A 17996-nucleotide genomic window follows, 5' to 3' on the forward strand; every position below is an offset into this window, starting at 1 on the left:
ATGCTTGTGTTTCTAGTTCCAACAGGGCAGTAGTACCTAACTAAATGCTTGTGTTTCTAGCTCCAACAGGGCAGTAGTACCTAACTAAATGCTTGTGTTTCTAGCTCCAACAGGGCAGTAGTACCTAACTAAATGCTTGTGTTTCTAGCTCCAACAGGGCAGTAGTACCTAACTAAATGCTTGTGTTTCTAGTTCCAACAGGGCAGTAGTACCTAACTAAATGCTTGTGTTTCTAGCTCCAACAGGGCAGTAGTACCTAACTAAATGCTTGTGTTTCTAGTTCCAACAGGGCAGTAGTACCTAACTAAATGCTTGTGTTTCTAGCTCCAACAGGGCAGTAGTACCTAACTAAATGCTTGTGTTTCTAGTTCCAACAGGGCAGTAGTACCTAACTAAATGCTTGTGTTTCTAGCTCCAACAGGGCAGTAGTACCTAACTAAATGCTTGTGTTTCTAGCTCCAACAGGGCAGTAGTACCTAACTAAATGCTTGTGTTTCTAGTTCCAACAGGGCAGTAGTACCTAACTAAATGCTTGTGTTTCTAGTTCCAACAGGGCAGTAGTACCTAACTAAATGCTTGTGTTTCTAGCTCCAACAGGGCAGTAGTACCTAACTAAATGCTTGTGTTTCTAGTTCCAACAGGGCAGTAGTACCTAACTAAATGCTTGTGTTTCTAGCTCCAACAGGGCAGTAGTACCTAACTAAATGCTTGTGTTTCTAGTTCCAACAGGGCAGTAGTACCTAACTAAATGCTTGTGTTTCTAGCTCCAACAGGGCAGTAGTACCTAACTAAATGCTTGTGTTTCTAGCTCCAACAGGGCAGTAGTACCTAACTAAATGCTTGTGTTTCTAGTTCCAACAGGGCAGTAGTACCTAACTAAATGCTTGTGTTTCTAGTTCCAACAGGGCAGTAGTACCTAACTAAATGCTTGTGTTTCTAGTTCCAACAGGGCAGTAGTACCTAACTAAATGCTTGTGTTTCTAGCTCCAACAGGGCAGTAGTACCTAACTAAATGCTTGTGTTTCTAGTTCCAACAGGGCAGTAGTACCTAACTAAATGCTTGTGTTTCTAGCTTCCAACAGGGCAGTAGTACCTAACTAAATGCTTGTGTTTCTAGCTCCAACAGGGCAGTAGTACCTAACTAAATGCTTGTGTTTCTAGCTTCCAACAGGGCAGTAGTACCTAACTAAATGCTTGTGTTTCTAGCTCCAACAGGGCAGTAGTACCTAACTAAATGCTTGTGTTTCTAGTTCCAACAGGGCAGTAGTACCTAACTAAATGCTTGTGTTTCTAGCTCCAACAGGGCAGTAGTACCTAACTAAATGCTTGTGTTTCTAGCTCCAACAGGGCAGTAGTACCTAACTAAATGCTTGTGTTTCTAGTTCCAACAGGGCAGTAGTACCTAACTAAATGCTTGTGTTTCTAGTTCCAACAGGGCAGTAGTACCTAACTAAATGCTTGTGTTTCTAGCTCCAACAGGGCAGTAGTACCTAACTAAATGCTTGTGTTTCTAGTTCCAACAGGGCAGTAGTACCTAACTAAATGCTTGTGTTTCTAGCTCCAACAGGGCAGTAGTACCTAACTAAATGCTTGTGTTTCTAGCTCCAACAGGGCAGTAGTACCTAACTAAATGCTTGTGTTTCTAGTTCCAACAGGGCAGTAGTACCTAACTAAATGCTTGTGTTTCTAGTTCCAACAGGGCAGTAGTACCTAACTAAATGCTTGTGTTTCTAGCTCCAACAGGGCAGTAGTACCTAACTAAATGCTTGTGTTTCTAGTTCCAACAGGGCAGTAGTACCTAACTAAATGCTTGTGTTTCTAGCTCCAACAGGGCAGTAGTACCTAACTAAATGCTTGTGTTTCTAGCTCCAACAGGGCAGTAGTACCTAACTAAATGCTTGTGTTTCTAGTTCCAACAGGGCAGTAGTACCTAACTAAATGCTTGTGTTTCTAGCTCCAACAGGGCAGTAGTACCTAACTAAATGCTTGTGTTTCTAGCTCCAACAGGGCAGTAGTACCTAACTAAATGCTTGTGTTTCTAGTTCCAACAGGGCAGTAGTACCTAACTAAATGCTTGTGTTTCTAGTTCCAACAGGGCAGTAGTACCTAACTAAATGCTTGTGTTTCTAGTTCCAACAGGGCAGTAGTACCTAACTAAATGCTTGTGTTTCTAGCTCCAACAGGGCAGTAGTACCTAACTAAATGCTTGTGTTTCTAGCTCCAACAGGGCAGTAGTACCTAACTAAATGCTTGTGTTTCTAGTTCCAACAGGGCAGTAGTACCTAACTAAATGCTTGTGTTTCTAGCTCCAACAGGGCAGTAGTACCTAACTAAATGCTTGTGTTTCTAGCTCCAACAGGGCAGTAGTACCTAACTAAATGCTTGTGTTTCTAGTTCCAACAGGGCAGTAGTACCTAACTAAATGCTTGTGTTTCTAGTTCCAACAGGGCAGTAGTACCTAACTAAATGCTTGTGTTTCTAGTTCCAACAGGGCAGTAGTACCTAACTAAATGCTTGTGTTTCTAGCTCCAACAGGGCAGTAGTACCTAACTAAATGCTTGTGTTTCTAGTTCCAACAGGGCAGTAGTACCTAACTAAATGCTTGTGTTTCTAGTTCCAACAGGGCAGTAGTACCTAACTAAATGCTTGTGTTTCTAGCTCCAACAGGGCAGTAGTACCTAACTAAATGCTTGTGTTTCTAGTTCCAACAGGGCAGTAGTACCTAACTAAATGCTTGTGTTTCTAGTTCCAACAGGGCAGTAGTACCTAACTAAATGCTTGTGTTTCTAGTTCCAACAGGGCAGTAGTACCTAACTAAATGCTTGTGTTTCTAGCTCCAACAGGGCAGTAGTACCTAACTAAATGCTTGTGTTTCTAGCTCCAACAGGGCAGTAGTACCTAACTAAATGCTTGTGTTTCTAGCTCCAACAGGGCAGTAGTACCTAACTAAATGCTTGTGTTTCTAGCTCCAACAGGGCAGTAGTACCTAACTAAATGCTTGTGTTTCTAGCTCCAACAGGGCAGTAGTACCTAACTAAATGCTTGTGTTTCTAGTTCCAACAGGGCAGTAGTACCTAACTAAATGCTTGTGTTTCTAGCTCCAACAGGGCAGTAGTACCTAACTAAATGCGTGTGTTTCTAGCTCCAACAGGGCAGTAGTACCTAACTAAATGCTTGTGTTTCTAGCTCCAACAGGGCAGTAGTACCTAACTAAATGCTTGTGTTTCTAGTTCCAACAGGGCAGTAGTACCTAACTAAATGCTTGTGTTTCTAGCTCCAACAGGGCAGTAGTACCTAACTAAATGCTTGTGTTTCTAGTTCCAACAGGGCAGTAGTACCTAACTAAATGCTTGTGTTTCTAGCTCCAACAGGGCAGTAGTACCTAACTAAATGCTTGTGTTTCTAGTTCCAACAGGGCAGTAGTACCTAACTAAATGCTTGTGTTTCTAGCTCCAACAGGGCAGTAGTACCTAACTAAATGCTTGTGTTTCTAGTTCCAACAGGGCAGTAGTACCTAACTAAATGCTTGTGTTTCTAGCTCCAACAGGGCAGTAGTACCTAACTAAATGCTTGTGTTTCTAGCTCCAACAGGGCAGTAGTACCTAACTAAATGCTTGTGTTTCTAGCTCCAACAGGGCAGTAGTACCTAACTAAATGCTTGTGTTTCTAGCTCCAACAGGGCAGTAGTACCTAACTAAATGCTTGTGTTTCTAGCTCCAACAGGGCAGTAGTACCTAACTAAATGCTTGTGTTTCTAGCTCCAACAGGGCAGTAGTACCTAACTAAATGCTTGTGTTTCTAGCTCCAACAGGGCAGTAGTACCTAACTAAATGCTTGTGTTTCTAGCTCCAACAGGGCAGTAGTACCTAACTAAATGCTTGTGTTTCTAGCTCCAACAGGGCAGTAGTACCTAACTAAATGCTTGTGTTTCTAGCTCCAACAGGGCAGTAGTACCTAACTAAATGCTTGTGTTTCTAGCTCCAACAGGGCAGTAGTACCTAACTAAATGCTTGTGTTTCTAGCTCCAACAGGGCAGTAGTACCTAACTAAATGCTTGTGTTTCTAGCTCCAACAGGGCAGTAGTACCTAACTAAATGCTTGTGTTTCTAGCTCCAACAGGGCAGTAGTACCTAACTAAATGCTTGTGTTTCTAGTTCCAACAGGGCAGTAGTACCTAACTAAATGCTTGTGTTTCTAGTTCCAACAGGGCAGTAGTACCTAACTAAATGCTTGTGTTTCTAGCTCCAACAGGGCTGTAATACATAGCAATAAAAAAAATACACACATAATCCCCCCCGCCCAAAAGTAAATAAGATCTATATGATGTGCCATAACTAGAATACAGTATATATACTGAATAAAAATATAAGCGGAACATGTAAAGTGTTGGTCCCATGTTTCATCAGCTGAAATAAAAGATCCAAGAAAATGTCCACATTTCTAAAATGTGTTTTACAAATTTGTTTACATCCCTGTTAGTGAGCATATCTCCCATTTGCCAACATAATTCACCCACCTGACAGGTGTGGCAAATCAAGAAGTGGATTAAACAGCATGATCATCACACAGGTGCACCTTGTGCTGGGGACAATAAAAAGCCACTCTAAAATGTGCCGTTTTTGTCACACAACACAATGCCACAGATGTCTCAAGTTTTGAGGGAGTGTGCAATTGGCATGCTGACTGCAGGAATGTCCACCAGAGCTGTTGCCAGATCATTTAATGTTAATTTCTCTACCATAACCTGCCTCCAACGTCGTTTTAGAGAATTTGGCAGTACGTCCAACCGGCCTCACAACCGCAGACCATGTGTAACCACACCAGCCCAGGACCTCCACATTTGGTTTCGTCACCTGCGAGATAATCTGAGGAGGGTGCTGAGGAGTATTTCTGTCTGTAATATAGCCCTTTTGTGGCGAAACACTCATTGGCTGGGCCTGGCTCAGTAGGATGAGCCTTGACTAGAATACAGTATATACATATAAAGTGGGTGAAACAATATGTAAACATTATTAAAGTGACCAGTGTTCAATGACTGTATGTACATAAAGCAGCAGTCTTTAAGGTGCAGGGCGGAGGCCGGGTAGTGGTGACTAGTGTTGACTTGCCTGGAGATAGAAGCTGTTTTTCAGTCTCTCTGTCCAAGCTTTGATGCACCTGTACTGTCTCCTTCTTCTAGATGGTACCATGGTAAACAGGCCGTGGCTCGGGTGGCTGTGGTTCTTGGCCTTCCTGTGCCCCCGGGGGCTGTAGATGTCCTGGAGGGCGGGCAGTGTGCCTCCTGTGATGTGTTGGGCTGACTGCACCGTTACGGACAGTGCAATTGCCATACCAGGCGGTTATACAGCCCAACAGGATGCTTTCAATGGTGCATCTGTAGAAGTTTGTGAGGGTCTTAGGGGCCAAGCCAAATTCCTTCACCCGCCTGAGGTTGAAGAGGCGCTGTTTCACCTTCTTCACCACGCTGTCAGTGTGAAGGGACCATTTCAGGTCCTCAGTGATGTGCATGCCAAGGAGCTTGAAGCTTCTGACCCTCTCCACTGTGGCCCCCATGGGGGTGTGCTCTCTCTGCTGTCTCATGTTGTCCACAATCAGCTCTTTTGTTTTGTTAACGTTGAGGGAGAGGTTATTTTCCTGGCACCACTCTGCCAGGTCTCTCAACTCCTCCCTGTAGGCTGTCTCATCATTGTTGACAATCAGCACTACCTCTGTTGTGTCTCCAGCAAACTTGATGATTGAGTTGGAGATGTGCGTGACCACGCAGTCATGGGTGAACAGGGAGTACAGGAGGGGGCTGAGCATGCACCCCTGTGGGGCCCCTGTTTTGAGGATCAGCGTGGCGGAGGTGTTGTTACCTACCTTCACCACTTGGGGTCGGCCCGTCAGAAAGTCCAGGACCAAGTTTCACAGGAAGGGGTTCAGATCCAGTTCCCTAGACTTAGTGATGAGCTTGGAGGTCACTATGGTGTTGAAGGCTGAGCTGTAGTCGATGAACAGCATTCTTACATAGGTATTTCTCTTTTGTAGGTGGGATAGGGCAGTGTGCAGTGCAATGGTGACTGTGTCGTTCGTGGATCTGTTGTGGCAATATGCAAATTATAGTGGGTCTAGGGTGTCGGTGGAGGTGATATCGTCCTTAACTAGCCTCTCAAAGCACTGCATGATGACAGAAGTGAGTACTACGGGGCGATAGTCATTTAGTTCAGTTACCTTCGCTTTCTTGGATACAATAACAATGGTAGACATCTTGAAGTGGGGACAGCAGACTGGGATATGGAGAGATTGAATATGTCTGTAAACACTCAGGCCAGCTGGTCTGCACATGCTCAAATGACTTACTCACGTCGGCCAAGGACAACGAGAGCACACAGTCCCTGTGAGCGGCTCAATGTTGTTTTCCTCAAAGCGGGCAAAGTTGTTAGCTCGTATGGAAGCAAGGCGTCAGTGTCTGCGACGTAGGGCTGGATGGTATACCGTATTTTACAATATACCGGTATTGATGCACGGACCGGTTTGGGTTTTTGCCTTCTATAACGGTATTTGAATGTTTGGTTTGTTAAATGTGATACGGCGTGTGTAATGTCCATTTTTATAGTTAACTTCGTTACTTCAGTCATCTCTCTCTGCTCTCTCTCCATGCCATTTTCCACACAGACCAAGCCCCGCCCCCTGTCACTCAAGGAGCACATTTGTTGTTCCTCAACCACTAGACACTTGCTGTTTTCACTTTGCTTCTTAATATAAATCCACTTGCATTCTATAATTACACTAATAGTTTGTTTTCTTAAATCTGCCAACAGCTAGTTTGTCTTTTCTTAGTAAGTTGGGCCTAAATCTTGTCAGCCACTAATTGTTAGCCACTAATGCTAATGCTAATCGCTAGCTAGCTAATAAATATACTCGGAGTCGGAGCAAAAGTAATTAGCTATACAGCCTTATAATACCAGTGATGGTGTAGACCTAAATCAGCATGTTGTTTATGCAACAGTATATTCTAAATCAAAGAGGAATACGTGAAGCAAGAATATGTTAGCTACATGAAGTAGCTAAGAGAAAACGTTCAATGTAGCCAAAGATTTTAGGGTCCGCTAGCGTGGGAAACACTTGTCAACACTTTGGTTCCTAACCTGTCACAATAACTCCTCCATGGCATTTTCACTCGTTGTCATGTCAAACAACACGGTATTCAAAGTGTCCACTATTATACTCTAACAATATCATTAGAAAAATCATTCTATTTCCATGATTCCAACAGTTCACCCAAGTGTTTTGCTCTAAATCGCAAGTCACATCACAATTGCAACATTTGGTTAAAAATAAGGCCTAGATTGTTTGCCCATATCGTGTAGCCATACGTGGCAGTGTGGAAATGATCTCAAATGAGTGCAGGAAATGCAGAAATGTATGAAAATGCTTAAAATGATTTTGAGTTGAAGTTCAATTGAACAGTATAAAAGAATGGAGAAATATCCTTAGAACGTATGTGTTGCCACCCTAGCATAACACAGTACTCATGAAGCACATTTAGAACTTTTACAACATAAAATACTGTCAAATACCATCATACTGTCCAATTCTTTTAAAATACAGTGGTATGATATTTTGGCCATATCGCCCAGCCCTACCGCGACGTGCCTGGCTTTCCCTTTACAATCCCTGATTGTCTAGAGTCTCTGCCACATACGTTTTGTGTCTGAGCTGTTGAATTGTGACTCTACTTTGTCCCTGTACTGTCGTCTTTCCTCTTTGATTGCCTTATGGAGGTCGTAGCTGGTCTGTTTGTACACGCCCATGTTCCCATTCCCCAGTCCCTTTGCCATGGTTAAATGCGGGGGTTTGTGGTTTCAGTTTTGCGTGAATGCTGCCATCTATCCACGGTCTCTGGTTTGGATAAGTTCTAATCATCACAGTAGGAACAACATCCTCTATCCACTTCCTGATGAAGCCAGTCACAACAACATCCTCTATCCACTTCCTGATGAACCCAGTCACAACAACATCCTCTATCCACTTCCTGATGAAGCCAGTCACAACAACATCCTCTATCCACTTCCTGATGAACCCAGTCACAACAACATCCTCTATCCACTTCCTGATGAACCCAGTCACAACAACATCCTCTATCCACTTCCTGATGAAGCCAGTCACAACAACATCCTCTATCCACTTCCTGATGAAGCCAGTCACAACAACATCCTCTATCCACTTCCTGATGAACCCAGTCACAACAACATGCTCTATCCACTTCCTGATGAACCCAGTCACAACAACATCCTCTATCCACTTCCTGATGAACCCAGTCACAACAACATCCTCTATCCACTTCCTGATGAACCAAGTCACAACAACATCCTCTATCCACTTCCTGATGAACCCAGTCACAACAACACCCTCTATCCACTTCCTGATGAACCCAGTCACAACAACATCCTCTATCCACTTCCTGATGAACCAGTCACAACAACATCCTCTATCCACTTCCTGATGAACCCAGTCACAACAACACCCTCTATCCACTTCCTGATGAACCCAGTCACAACAACATCCTCTATCCACTTCCTGATGAACCAGTCACAACAACACCCTCTATCCACTTCCTGATGAACCCAGTCACAACAACATCCTCTATCCACTTCCTGATGAACCCAGTCACAACAACATCCTCTATCCACTTCCTGATGAACCCAGTCACAACAACATCCTCTACCCACTTCCTGATGAACCCAGTCACAACAACATCCTCTATCCACTTCCTGATGAACCCAGTCACAACAACATCCTCTATCCACTTCCTGATGAACCCAGTCAACACAACATCCACTATCCACTTCCTGATGAACCGGTCACAACAACACCCTCTATCCACTTCCTGATGAACCAGTCACAACAACACCCTCTATCCACTTCCTGATGAACCCAGTCACAACAACATCCTCTATCCACTTCCTGATGAACCCAGTCACAACAACATCCTCTATCCACTTCCTGATGAACCCAGTCACAACAACATCCTCTATCCACTTCCTGATGAACCGGTCACAACAACATCCTCTATCCACTTCCTGATGAACCCAGTCACAACAACATCCTCTACCCACTTCCTGATGAACCAGTCACAACAACATCCTCTATCCACTTCCTGATGAACCCAGTCACAACAACACCCTCTATCCACTTCCTGATGAACCCAGTCACAACAACATCCTCTATCCACTTCCTGATGAACCAGTCACAACAACATCCTCTATCCACTTCCTGATGAACCCAGTCACAACAACACCCTCTATCCACTTCCTGATGAACCCAGTCACAACAACATCCTCTATCCACTTCCTGATGAACCAGTCACAACAACACCCTCTATCCACTTCCTGATGAACCCAGTCACAACAACATCCTCTATCCACTTCCTGATGAACCCAGTCACAACAACATCCTCTACCCACTTCCTGATGAACCCAGTCACAACAACATCCTCTATCCACTTCCTGATGAACCCAGTCACAACAACATCCTCTATCCACTTCCTGATGAACCCAGTCAACACAACATCCACTATCCACTTCCTGATGAACCGGTCACAACAACACCCTCTATCCACTTCCTGATGAACCAGTCACAACAACACCCTCTATCCACTTCCTGATGAACCCAGTCACAACAACATCCTCTATCCACTTCCTGATGAACCCAGTCACAACAACATCCTCTATCCACTTCCTGATGAACCCAGTCACAACAACATCCTCTATCCACTTCCTGATGAACCGGTCACAACAACATCCTCTATCCACTTCCTGATGAACCCAGTCACAACAACATCCTCTACCCACTTCCTGATGAACCAGTCACAACAACATCCTCTATCCACTTCCTGATGAACCTAGTCACAACAACATCCTCTATCCACTTCCTGATGAACCCAGTCACAACAACATCCTCTATCCACTTCCTGATGAACCCAGTCACAACAACATCCTCTATCCACTTCCTGATGAACCCAGTCACAACAACATCCTCTATCCACTTCCTGATGAACCCTAGGTCAGGTGAACAAAAGTACTTGAGTTTCTCTATGTTATCACAATCACACCATGAGTTGTTTATCATGAAATATACACCCCAGTCTTTCTTCTTCCCGGAGAGTTCTTTATTCCTGTCTGTGCGATGTACTGAGAATCCAGCTGGCTGTATGGACGGGGACAGTATATCCCGAGAGAGCCATGTTTCCGTGAAACAGTATGTTACAATCCCTGATATCTCTCTGGAAGGAGATCCTCGCCCTGAGCTCTTCTACTTTATTATCCAGACACTGAACATTAGCGAGTAATATACTCAGGAGCAGTGGATGGTGTGCACGACTCCTGAGTTGGACTAGAAGTCCACTCCGAATACCTCTGCTCCGCCGGCAGTGTTTTGGATCAGCCTCTGGAATAAGTTCAATTGCCCTGGGGGGTACGAACAAAGGATCCAATTCAGGAAAGTCGTATTCCCGCTCTGATATCCAAAAGTTCTTTCCGGTTGTATGTAATAACACACAAAAACATTTCTGGGCTAATAATGTAAGAAATAACACACCAAAAAAATAAGACTGCAAAGTTTCTTAGGAGCTAGAAGCGGAGCTGCCATATCTGTTGACGCCATCTTGATACCTAGTCAGTTGCACAACTGAATGCATTCAACTGAATTGTGTCTCCCACATTTAACCCAACCCCATCTGAATTTGAGATGAGGGGGTGGCTGCTTTAACCTGTTAATCCATGTCATCAGCGCCTAGGGAGCAGTTGTTGAGGGTTAAATGCCTTACTCAATTGCAGAACGGCAGATTTTGGGTTCCTGGCCAAATGCTCTTAAACGCTAGGTCTGTTCGAACAGTCGTGCCAAAGAAAGCTGAGTAACTTTGTGTTACAAAAGATACCAGAAGACAAATGTTAAATTCTCAAACCTACTTATCTGCAAAGACTGCTCACCTTCAAAAGGCTTTTTTCATTTCTTCTCTATTTGAAAGAGAGTGAATAAATTTAGTCAAAGGCACTCACCTCCGCGTCCGATGATAGCTGCCATGTTTGTGTCTTCCCGTGTCTCTAATGCATCCATTTCTGTCTGTGGTTGTGTCCAACGTGGTGTCTGCTGCCTCGCCATTCCTCTCATCAGCCTTGAGTGGCTGACAGGTTGTTGTCTCAGTGCTGTGGATAGATAGAAAGAAGAAGAAAAATGGATTTAGTTGCATTCTCTCTCTCTCTCTCTCTCTCTCTCTCTCTCTCTCTCTCTCTCTCTCTCTCTCTCTCTCTCTCTCTCTCTCTCTCTCTCTCTCTCTCTCTCTCTCTCCCTCCCTCCCTCCCTCCCTCCCTCCCTCCCTCCCTCTCTCTCTCTCTCTCTCTCTCTCTCTCTCTCTCTCTCTCTCTCTCTCTCTCTCTCTCTCTCTCTCTCTCTCTCTCTCTCTCTCTCTTTCTCTCTCTCTCTCTCTCTCTCGATAGTAGATACAGTGCCTTCAGAAAGAATTCATATGCCTTGACTTATTCCACATTTTGTTATGTAACAGCCTGAATTCAAAATGGAGTACATATATTTTCGTCTCACCCATCTACACACAATACCCCATAATGATGAAGTTACATTTTAGAAATGTTTGCTAATATATTCCAAATTAAATACAGAAATCAAATTTGTATAAGTATTCACACCCCTGAGTCAGTACTTTGTAGAAGCACCTTTGCCTGCGATTACAGCTGTGAGTCTTTCTGGGTAAATCTCTAAGAGCTTTCCACACCTGGATAGTGCAACATTGCCATTATTATTTTCAAAATTCATGATGATGCATTTGTTCTTTGCCAAGATAATTCATCCACCTGACAGGTGCGGCATATCAAGAAGCTAAAAAGCATGATCATTACACAGGTGCACCTTGTGCTGGGGACAATGAACGGCCAATCTAAAATGTGTAGTTTTGTCACACAACACAATAACACGGATGTTTCAGGTTTTGAGGGAGCGTACAATTGGTATGCTGACTGCAGGAATGTCCTCTGAGGATGGATCAACATCATTGTAGTTACTCCACAACGTTAACCTAATTGACAGACTCAAATGAAGGAAGTGTGGCAAAGTAATTCACCTTTGTTCTGAAGACAAAGTGCTAGGTTTGGGGCAAATCCAAAACAGCGCATTATTGACGACCACACTCCATATTTTCAAGCATAATGGTGGCTGGAAAATTCAATTTTCAATTCACTTTCCTCCGGCTAAAGACATCTTCCTCTCCCTCTACTAAAGACATCTTCCTCTCCCTCTACTAAAGACATCTTCCTCTCCCTCTACTAAAGACATCTTCCTCTCCCTCTACTAAAGACAGCCTCCTCTCCCTCTACTAAAGACAGCCTCCTCTCCCTCTACTAAAGTCAGCATCCTCTCCATCTAGTAAAGACAGTCTCCTCTCCCTCTACTAAAGACAGACTCCTCTCCCTCCACTAAAGACAGCCTCCTCTCCCTCTACTAAAGACAGCTTCCTCCCTCTACTAAAGACAGTCTCCTCTCCCTCTACTAAAGACAGCCTCCTCTCCCTCTACTAAAGACAGCCTCCTCTCCCTCCACTAAGGACAGCCTCCTCTCCCTCTACTAAAGACAGCCTCCTCTCCCTCCACTAAGGACAGCCTCCTCTCCCTCTACTAAAGACAACCTCCTCTCCCTCTACTAAAGACAGCCTCCTCTCCCTCCACTAAAGACAGCCTCCTCTCCCTCTACTAAAGACAGCCTCCTCTCCCTCTACTAAAGACAGACTCCTCTCCCTCCACTAAAGACAACCTCCTCTCCCTCTACTAAAGACAGCCTCCTCTCCCTCTACTAAAGACAGCCTCCTCTCCCTCCACTAAAGACAGCCTCCTCTCCCTCTACTAAAGACAGCCTCCTCTCCCTCTACTAAAGACAGCCTCCTCTCCCTCTACTAAAGACAGACTCCTCTCCCTCCACTAAAGACAGCCTCCTCTCCCTCTACTAAAGACAGCCTCCTCTCCCTCTACTAAAGACAGACTCCTCTCCCTCCACTAAAGACAACCTCCTCTCCCTCTACTAAAGACAGCCTCCTCTCCCTCTACTAAAGACAGACTCCTCTCCCTCCACTAAAGACAACCTCCTCTCCCTCTACTAAAGACAGACTCCTCTCCCTCCACTAAAGACAACCTCCTCTCCCTCTACTAAAGACAGCCTCCTCTCCCTCTACTAAAGACAACCTCCTCTCCCTCCACTAAAGACAGCCTCCTCTCCCTCTACTAAAGACAGCCTCCTCTCCCTCTACTAAAGACAGCCTCCTCTCCCTCTACTAAAGACAGCCTCCTCTCCCTCCACTAAAGACAGCCTCCTCTCCCTCTACTAAAGACAACCTCCTCTCCCTCCACTAAAGACAGCCTCCTCTCCCTCTACTAAAGACAGCCTCCTCTCCCTCTACTAAAGACAGCCTCCTCTCCCTCTACTAAAGACAGCCTCCTCTCCCTCCACTAAGGACAGCCTCCTCTCCCTCTACTAAAGACAGCCTCCTCTCCCTCCACTAAAGACAGCCTCCTCTCCCTCTACTAAAGACAGCCTCCTCTCCCTCTACTAAAGACAGCCTCCTCTCCCTCTACTAAAGACAGCCTCCTCTCCCTCCACTAAAGACAGCCTCCTCTCCCTCTACTGAAGACAGTCTCCTCTCCCTCTACTAAAGACAGTCTCCTCTCCCTCTACTAAAGACAGCCTCCTCTCCCTCTACTAAAGACAGCCTCCTCTCCCTCTACTAAAGACAGCCTCCTCTCCCTCCACTAAAGACAGCCTCCTCTCCCTCTACTAAAGACATCTTCCTCTCCCTCTACTAAAGACATCTTCCTCTCCCTCTACTAAAGACATCTTCCTCTCCCTCTACTAAAGACATCTTCCTCTCCCTCTACTAAAGACAGTCTCCTCTCCCTCTACTAAAGACAGCCTCCTCTCCCTCTACTAAAGACAGCCTCCTCTCCCTCTACTAAAGTCAGCATCCTCTCCATCTAGTAAAGACAGTCTCCTCTCCCTCTACTAAAGACAGACTCCTCTCCCTCCACTAAAGACAGCCTCCTCTCCCTCTACTAAAGACAGCTTCCTCCCTCTACTAAAGACAGTCTCCTCTCCCTCTACTAAAGACAGCCTCCTCTCCCTCTACTAAAGACAGCCTCCTCTCCCTCTACTAAAGACAGCCTCCTCTCCCTCTACTAAAGACAACCTCCTCTCCCTCTACTAAAGACAGCTTCCTCCCTCTACTAAAGACAGTCTCCTCTCCCTCTACTAAAGACAGCCTCCTCTCCCTCTACTAAAGACAGCCTCCTCTCCCTCTACTAAAGACAGTCTCCTCAGACATGGGCGAGAACACACAGAAATGTAGCCCAAATGGCACCCTATACCCTATGTAGTGCACTACTTTTGACCAGAGCCCTATAAAGTACACTACTTTTGACCAGATCCCTGTAGTGCACTAATAAAATAGGGAATAGGGTGGCGTTTGGGACGCATACTCTAGATAACACCAGCGATCAGCTATTCCTCATTCAAATGAGCTGTCAGTTGAAATGCAGTTATTTACATGCTTCAGTTGTCCTGACATCTTCTGAAATTATTTTTTGCATCTGGAAGTCTCAAGGTTGGCAGGCGTAGCAATGGGGAGGCTTTGGCAAGTTGAACAGTCAAAGCCCAGACAGAGTTCCTTGAGGTTGTCCTTCTGTGGAGAAACCATGGCTTATATTTATTGCAAAGCAGCTACCATCAGATGACCCACATACTAAAACTATTAGGCCAAAAGTAGTGCACTATATAGGGAATAGGGTTCCATTGGGTTCTGATCTAAAGTAGTGCACTATATAGGGAATAGGGTTCCATTGGGTTCTGGTCTAAAGTAGTGCACTATATAGGGAATAGGGGGCCATTTGGGATGCAACCTCTGACCACTCTGTGCCCTCTCCTTATTACCTTATTGTGTTTTAGTCATGGAATATTGGAGCGTAATTACACATCCTTTACAGTGTCTCTGTCCGATTGTAATGAGAAGATAACCAGGAGTTGTTTGCCTCTTCCTCTCCCTCTGCTAAGAACAGCCTCCTCCTCTCCCTCTGCTAAGAACAGCCTCCTCCTCTCCCTCTGCTAAGAACAGCCTCCTCCTCTCCCTCTGCTAAGAACAGTCTCCTCCCTCTGTTAAGAACAGCCTCCTCCTCTCTCTCTGCTAAGAACAGCCTCCTCCTCTCCCTCTGCTAAGAACAGCCTCCTCCTCTCCCTCTGCTAAGAACAGCCTCCTCCTCTCTCTCTGCTAAGAACAGCCTCCTCCTCTCCCTCTGCTAAGAACAGCCTCCTCCTCTCTCTCTACTAAGAACAGCCTCCTCCTCTCCCTCTGCTAAGAACAGCCTCCTCCTCTCCCTCTGCTAAGAACAGCCTCCTCCTCTCTCTCTGCTAAGAACAGCCTCCTCCTCTCCCTCTGCTAAGAACAGCCTCCTCCTCTCTCTCTACTAAGAACAGCCTCCTCCTCTCCCTCTGCTAAGAACAGCCTCCTCCTCTCCCTCTGCTAAGAACAGCCCCCCCCTCTCTCTCTGCTAAGAACAGCCTCCTCCTCTACCTCTCATAAGAACAGCCTCCTCCTCTCCCTCTGCTAAGAACAGCCTCTTCCTCTCCCTCTGCTAAGAACAGCCTCCTCCTCCCTCTCTGCTAAGAACAGCCTCCTCTCTCTCTCTGCTAAGAACAGCCTCCTCTCTGCTAAGAACAGCCTCCTCTCTCTCTGCTAAGAACAGCCTCCTCCTCTCCCTCTGCTAAACACAGCCTCCCCCTCTCTCTCTGCTAAGGACAGCCTCCTCTCTCTATCTGCTAAGGACAGCCTCCTCTCTCTGCTTAGGACAGCCTCCTCTCTCTCTGCTAAGGACAGCCTCCTCTCTCTCTGCTAAAAACAGCCTCTTCTTCTTCCTCTGCTAAAGACAGCCTCTTCCTCTTCCTCTGTTAAAGACAGCCTCTGCCTCTCCCTCTGCTAAAGACAGCTTCTTCCTCTCCCTCTGCTAAGAACAGCCTCCTCTCTCTCTCTGCTAAGAACAGCCTCCTCTCTCTCTGCTAAGGACAGCCTCCTCTCTCTCTCTCTGCTTAGGACAGCCGCCTCTCTCTCTGCTAAGGACAGCCTCCTCTCTCTCTGCTAAGGACAGCCTCCTCTCTCTCTGCTAAGGACAGCCTCTTCCTCTTCCTCTGCTAAAGACAGCCTCTTCCTCTTCCTCTGCCAAAGACAACCTCTTCCTCTCCCTCTGCTAAAGACAGCCTCTTCCTCTCCCTCTGCTAAAGACACCCTCTTCCTCTCCCTCTGCTAAAGACAGCCTCTTCCTCTCCCTCTGCTAAAGACAGCCTCTTCCTCTCCCTCTGCTAAGAACAGCCTCCTCCTCTCCCTCTGCTAAGAACAGCCTCCTCCTCTCCCTCTGCTAAGAACAGCCTCCTCCTCTCCCTCTGCTAAGAACAGCCTCCTCCTCTCTCTCTGCTAAGAACAGCCTCCTCCTCTCCCTCTGCTAAGAACAGCCTCCTCCTCTCTCTCTACTAAGAACAGCCTCCTCCTCTCCCTCTGCTAAGAACAGCCTCCTCCTCTCCCTCTGCTAAGAACAGCCCCCCCCTCTCTCTCTGCTAAGAACAGCCTCCTCCTCTACCTCTCATAAGAACAGCCTCCTCCTCTCCCTCTGCTAAGAACAGCCTCCTCCTCCCTCTCTGCTAAGAACAGCCTCCTCTCTCTCTCTGCTAAGAACAGCCTCCTCTCTGCTAAGAACAGCCTCCTCTCTCTCTGCTAAGAACAGCCTCCTCCTCTCCCTCTGCTAAACACAGCCTCCCCCTCTCTCTCTGCTAAGGACAGCCTCCTCTCTCTATCTGCTAAGGACAGCCTCCTCTCTCTGCTTAGGACAGCCTCCTCTCTCTCTGCTAAGGACAGCCTCCTCTCTCTCTGCTAAAAACAGCCTCTGCCTCTTCCTCTGCTAAAGACAGCCTCTTCCTCTTCCTCTGTTAAAGACAGCCTCTGCCTCTCCCTCTGCTAAAGACAGCCTCTTCCTCTCCCTCTGCTAAGAACAGCCTCCTCTCTCTCTCTGCTAAGAACAGCCTCCTCTCTCTCTGCTAAGGACAGCCTCCTCTCTCTCTCTCTGCTTAGGACAGCCGCCTCTCTCTCTGCTAAGGACAGCCTCCTCTCTCTCTGCTAAGAACAGCCTCCTCTCTCTCTGCTAAGGACAGCCTCTTCCTCTTCCTCTGCTAAAGACAGCCTCTTCCTCTTCCTCTGCCAAAGACAACCTCTTCCTCTCCCTCTGCTAAAGATAGCCTCTTCCTCTCCCTCTGCTAAAGACACCCTCTTCCTCTCCCTCTGCTAAAGACAGCCTCTTCCTCTCCCTCTGCTAAAGACAGCCTCTTCCTCTCCCTCTGCTAAGAACAGCCTCCTCTCTCTCTCTGCTAAGGACAGCCTCCTCTCTCTGCTTAGGACAGCCTCCTCTCTCTCTGCTAAGGACAGCCTCCTCTCTCTCTGCTAAAAACAGCCTCTTCCTCTTCCTCTGCTAAAGATAGCCTCTTCCTCTTCCTCTGCTAAAGACAGCCTCTTCCTCTCCCTCTACTAAAGACAGCCTCTTCCTCTCCCTCTGCTAAAGACAGCCTCCTCATCTTCCTCTACTAAAGACAGCCTCTCCCTCTGCTAAAGACAGCCTCCTCCTCTTCCTCTGCTAAAGACAGCCTCTTCCTCTCCCTCTGCTAAAGACAGCCTCTTCCTCTCCCTCTGCTAAGAACAGCCTCCTCTCTCTCTCTGCTAAGAACACCTCCCTCTCTCTCTGCTAAGAACAGCCTCCTCTCTCTCTCTGCTAAGAACACCCTCCTCTCTCTCTGCTAAGGACAGCCTCCTCTCTCTCTCTGCTAAGGACAGCCTCCTCTCTCTGCTTAGGACAGCCTCCTCTCTCTCTGCTAAGGACAGTCTCCTCTCTCTCTGCTAAAGACAGCCTCTTCCTCTCCCTCTACTAAAG

The 17996-nt window shown here is 46.3% G+C and overlaps 1 protein-coding gene across 2 annotated transcripts in view; it reads right to left on the reverse strand.

The window, feature by feature from the left end:
• LOC139545004 (serine/arginine repetitive matrix protein 4-like) overlaps positions 1 to 17996 on the reverse strand; it is a 169736-nt gene that overhangs the window by 38761 nt on the left and 112979 nt on the right. For both annotated transcript variants that reach the window (XM_071352309.1, XM_071352310.1), the window contains exon 2: positions 11040 to 11186. In XM_071352309.1, coding sequence (XP_071208410.1) covers positions 11040 to 11186 — 147 coding nt within the window. The remainder of the gene's footprint in view (positions 1 to 11039; positions 11187 to 17996) is intronic.

Source organism: Salvelinus alpinus, chromosome 19 (assembly GCF_045679555.1).
Source record: "Salvelinus alpinus chromosome 19, SLU_Salpinus.1, whole genome shotgun sequence".
NCBI classification, from domain to species: Eukaryota; Metazoa; Chordata; class Actinopteri; order Salmoniformes; family Salmonidae; genus Salvelinus; species Salvelinus alpinus.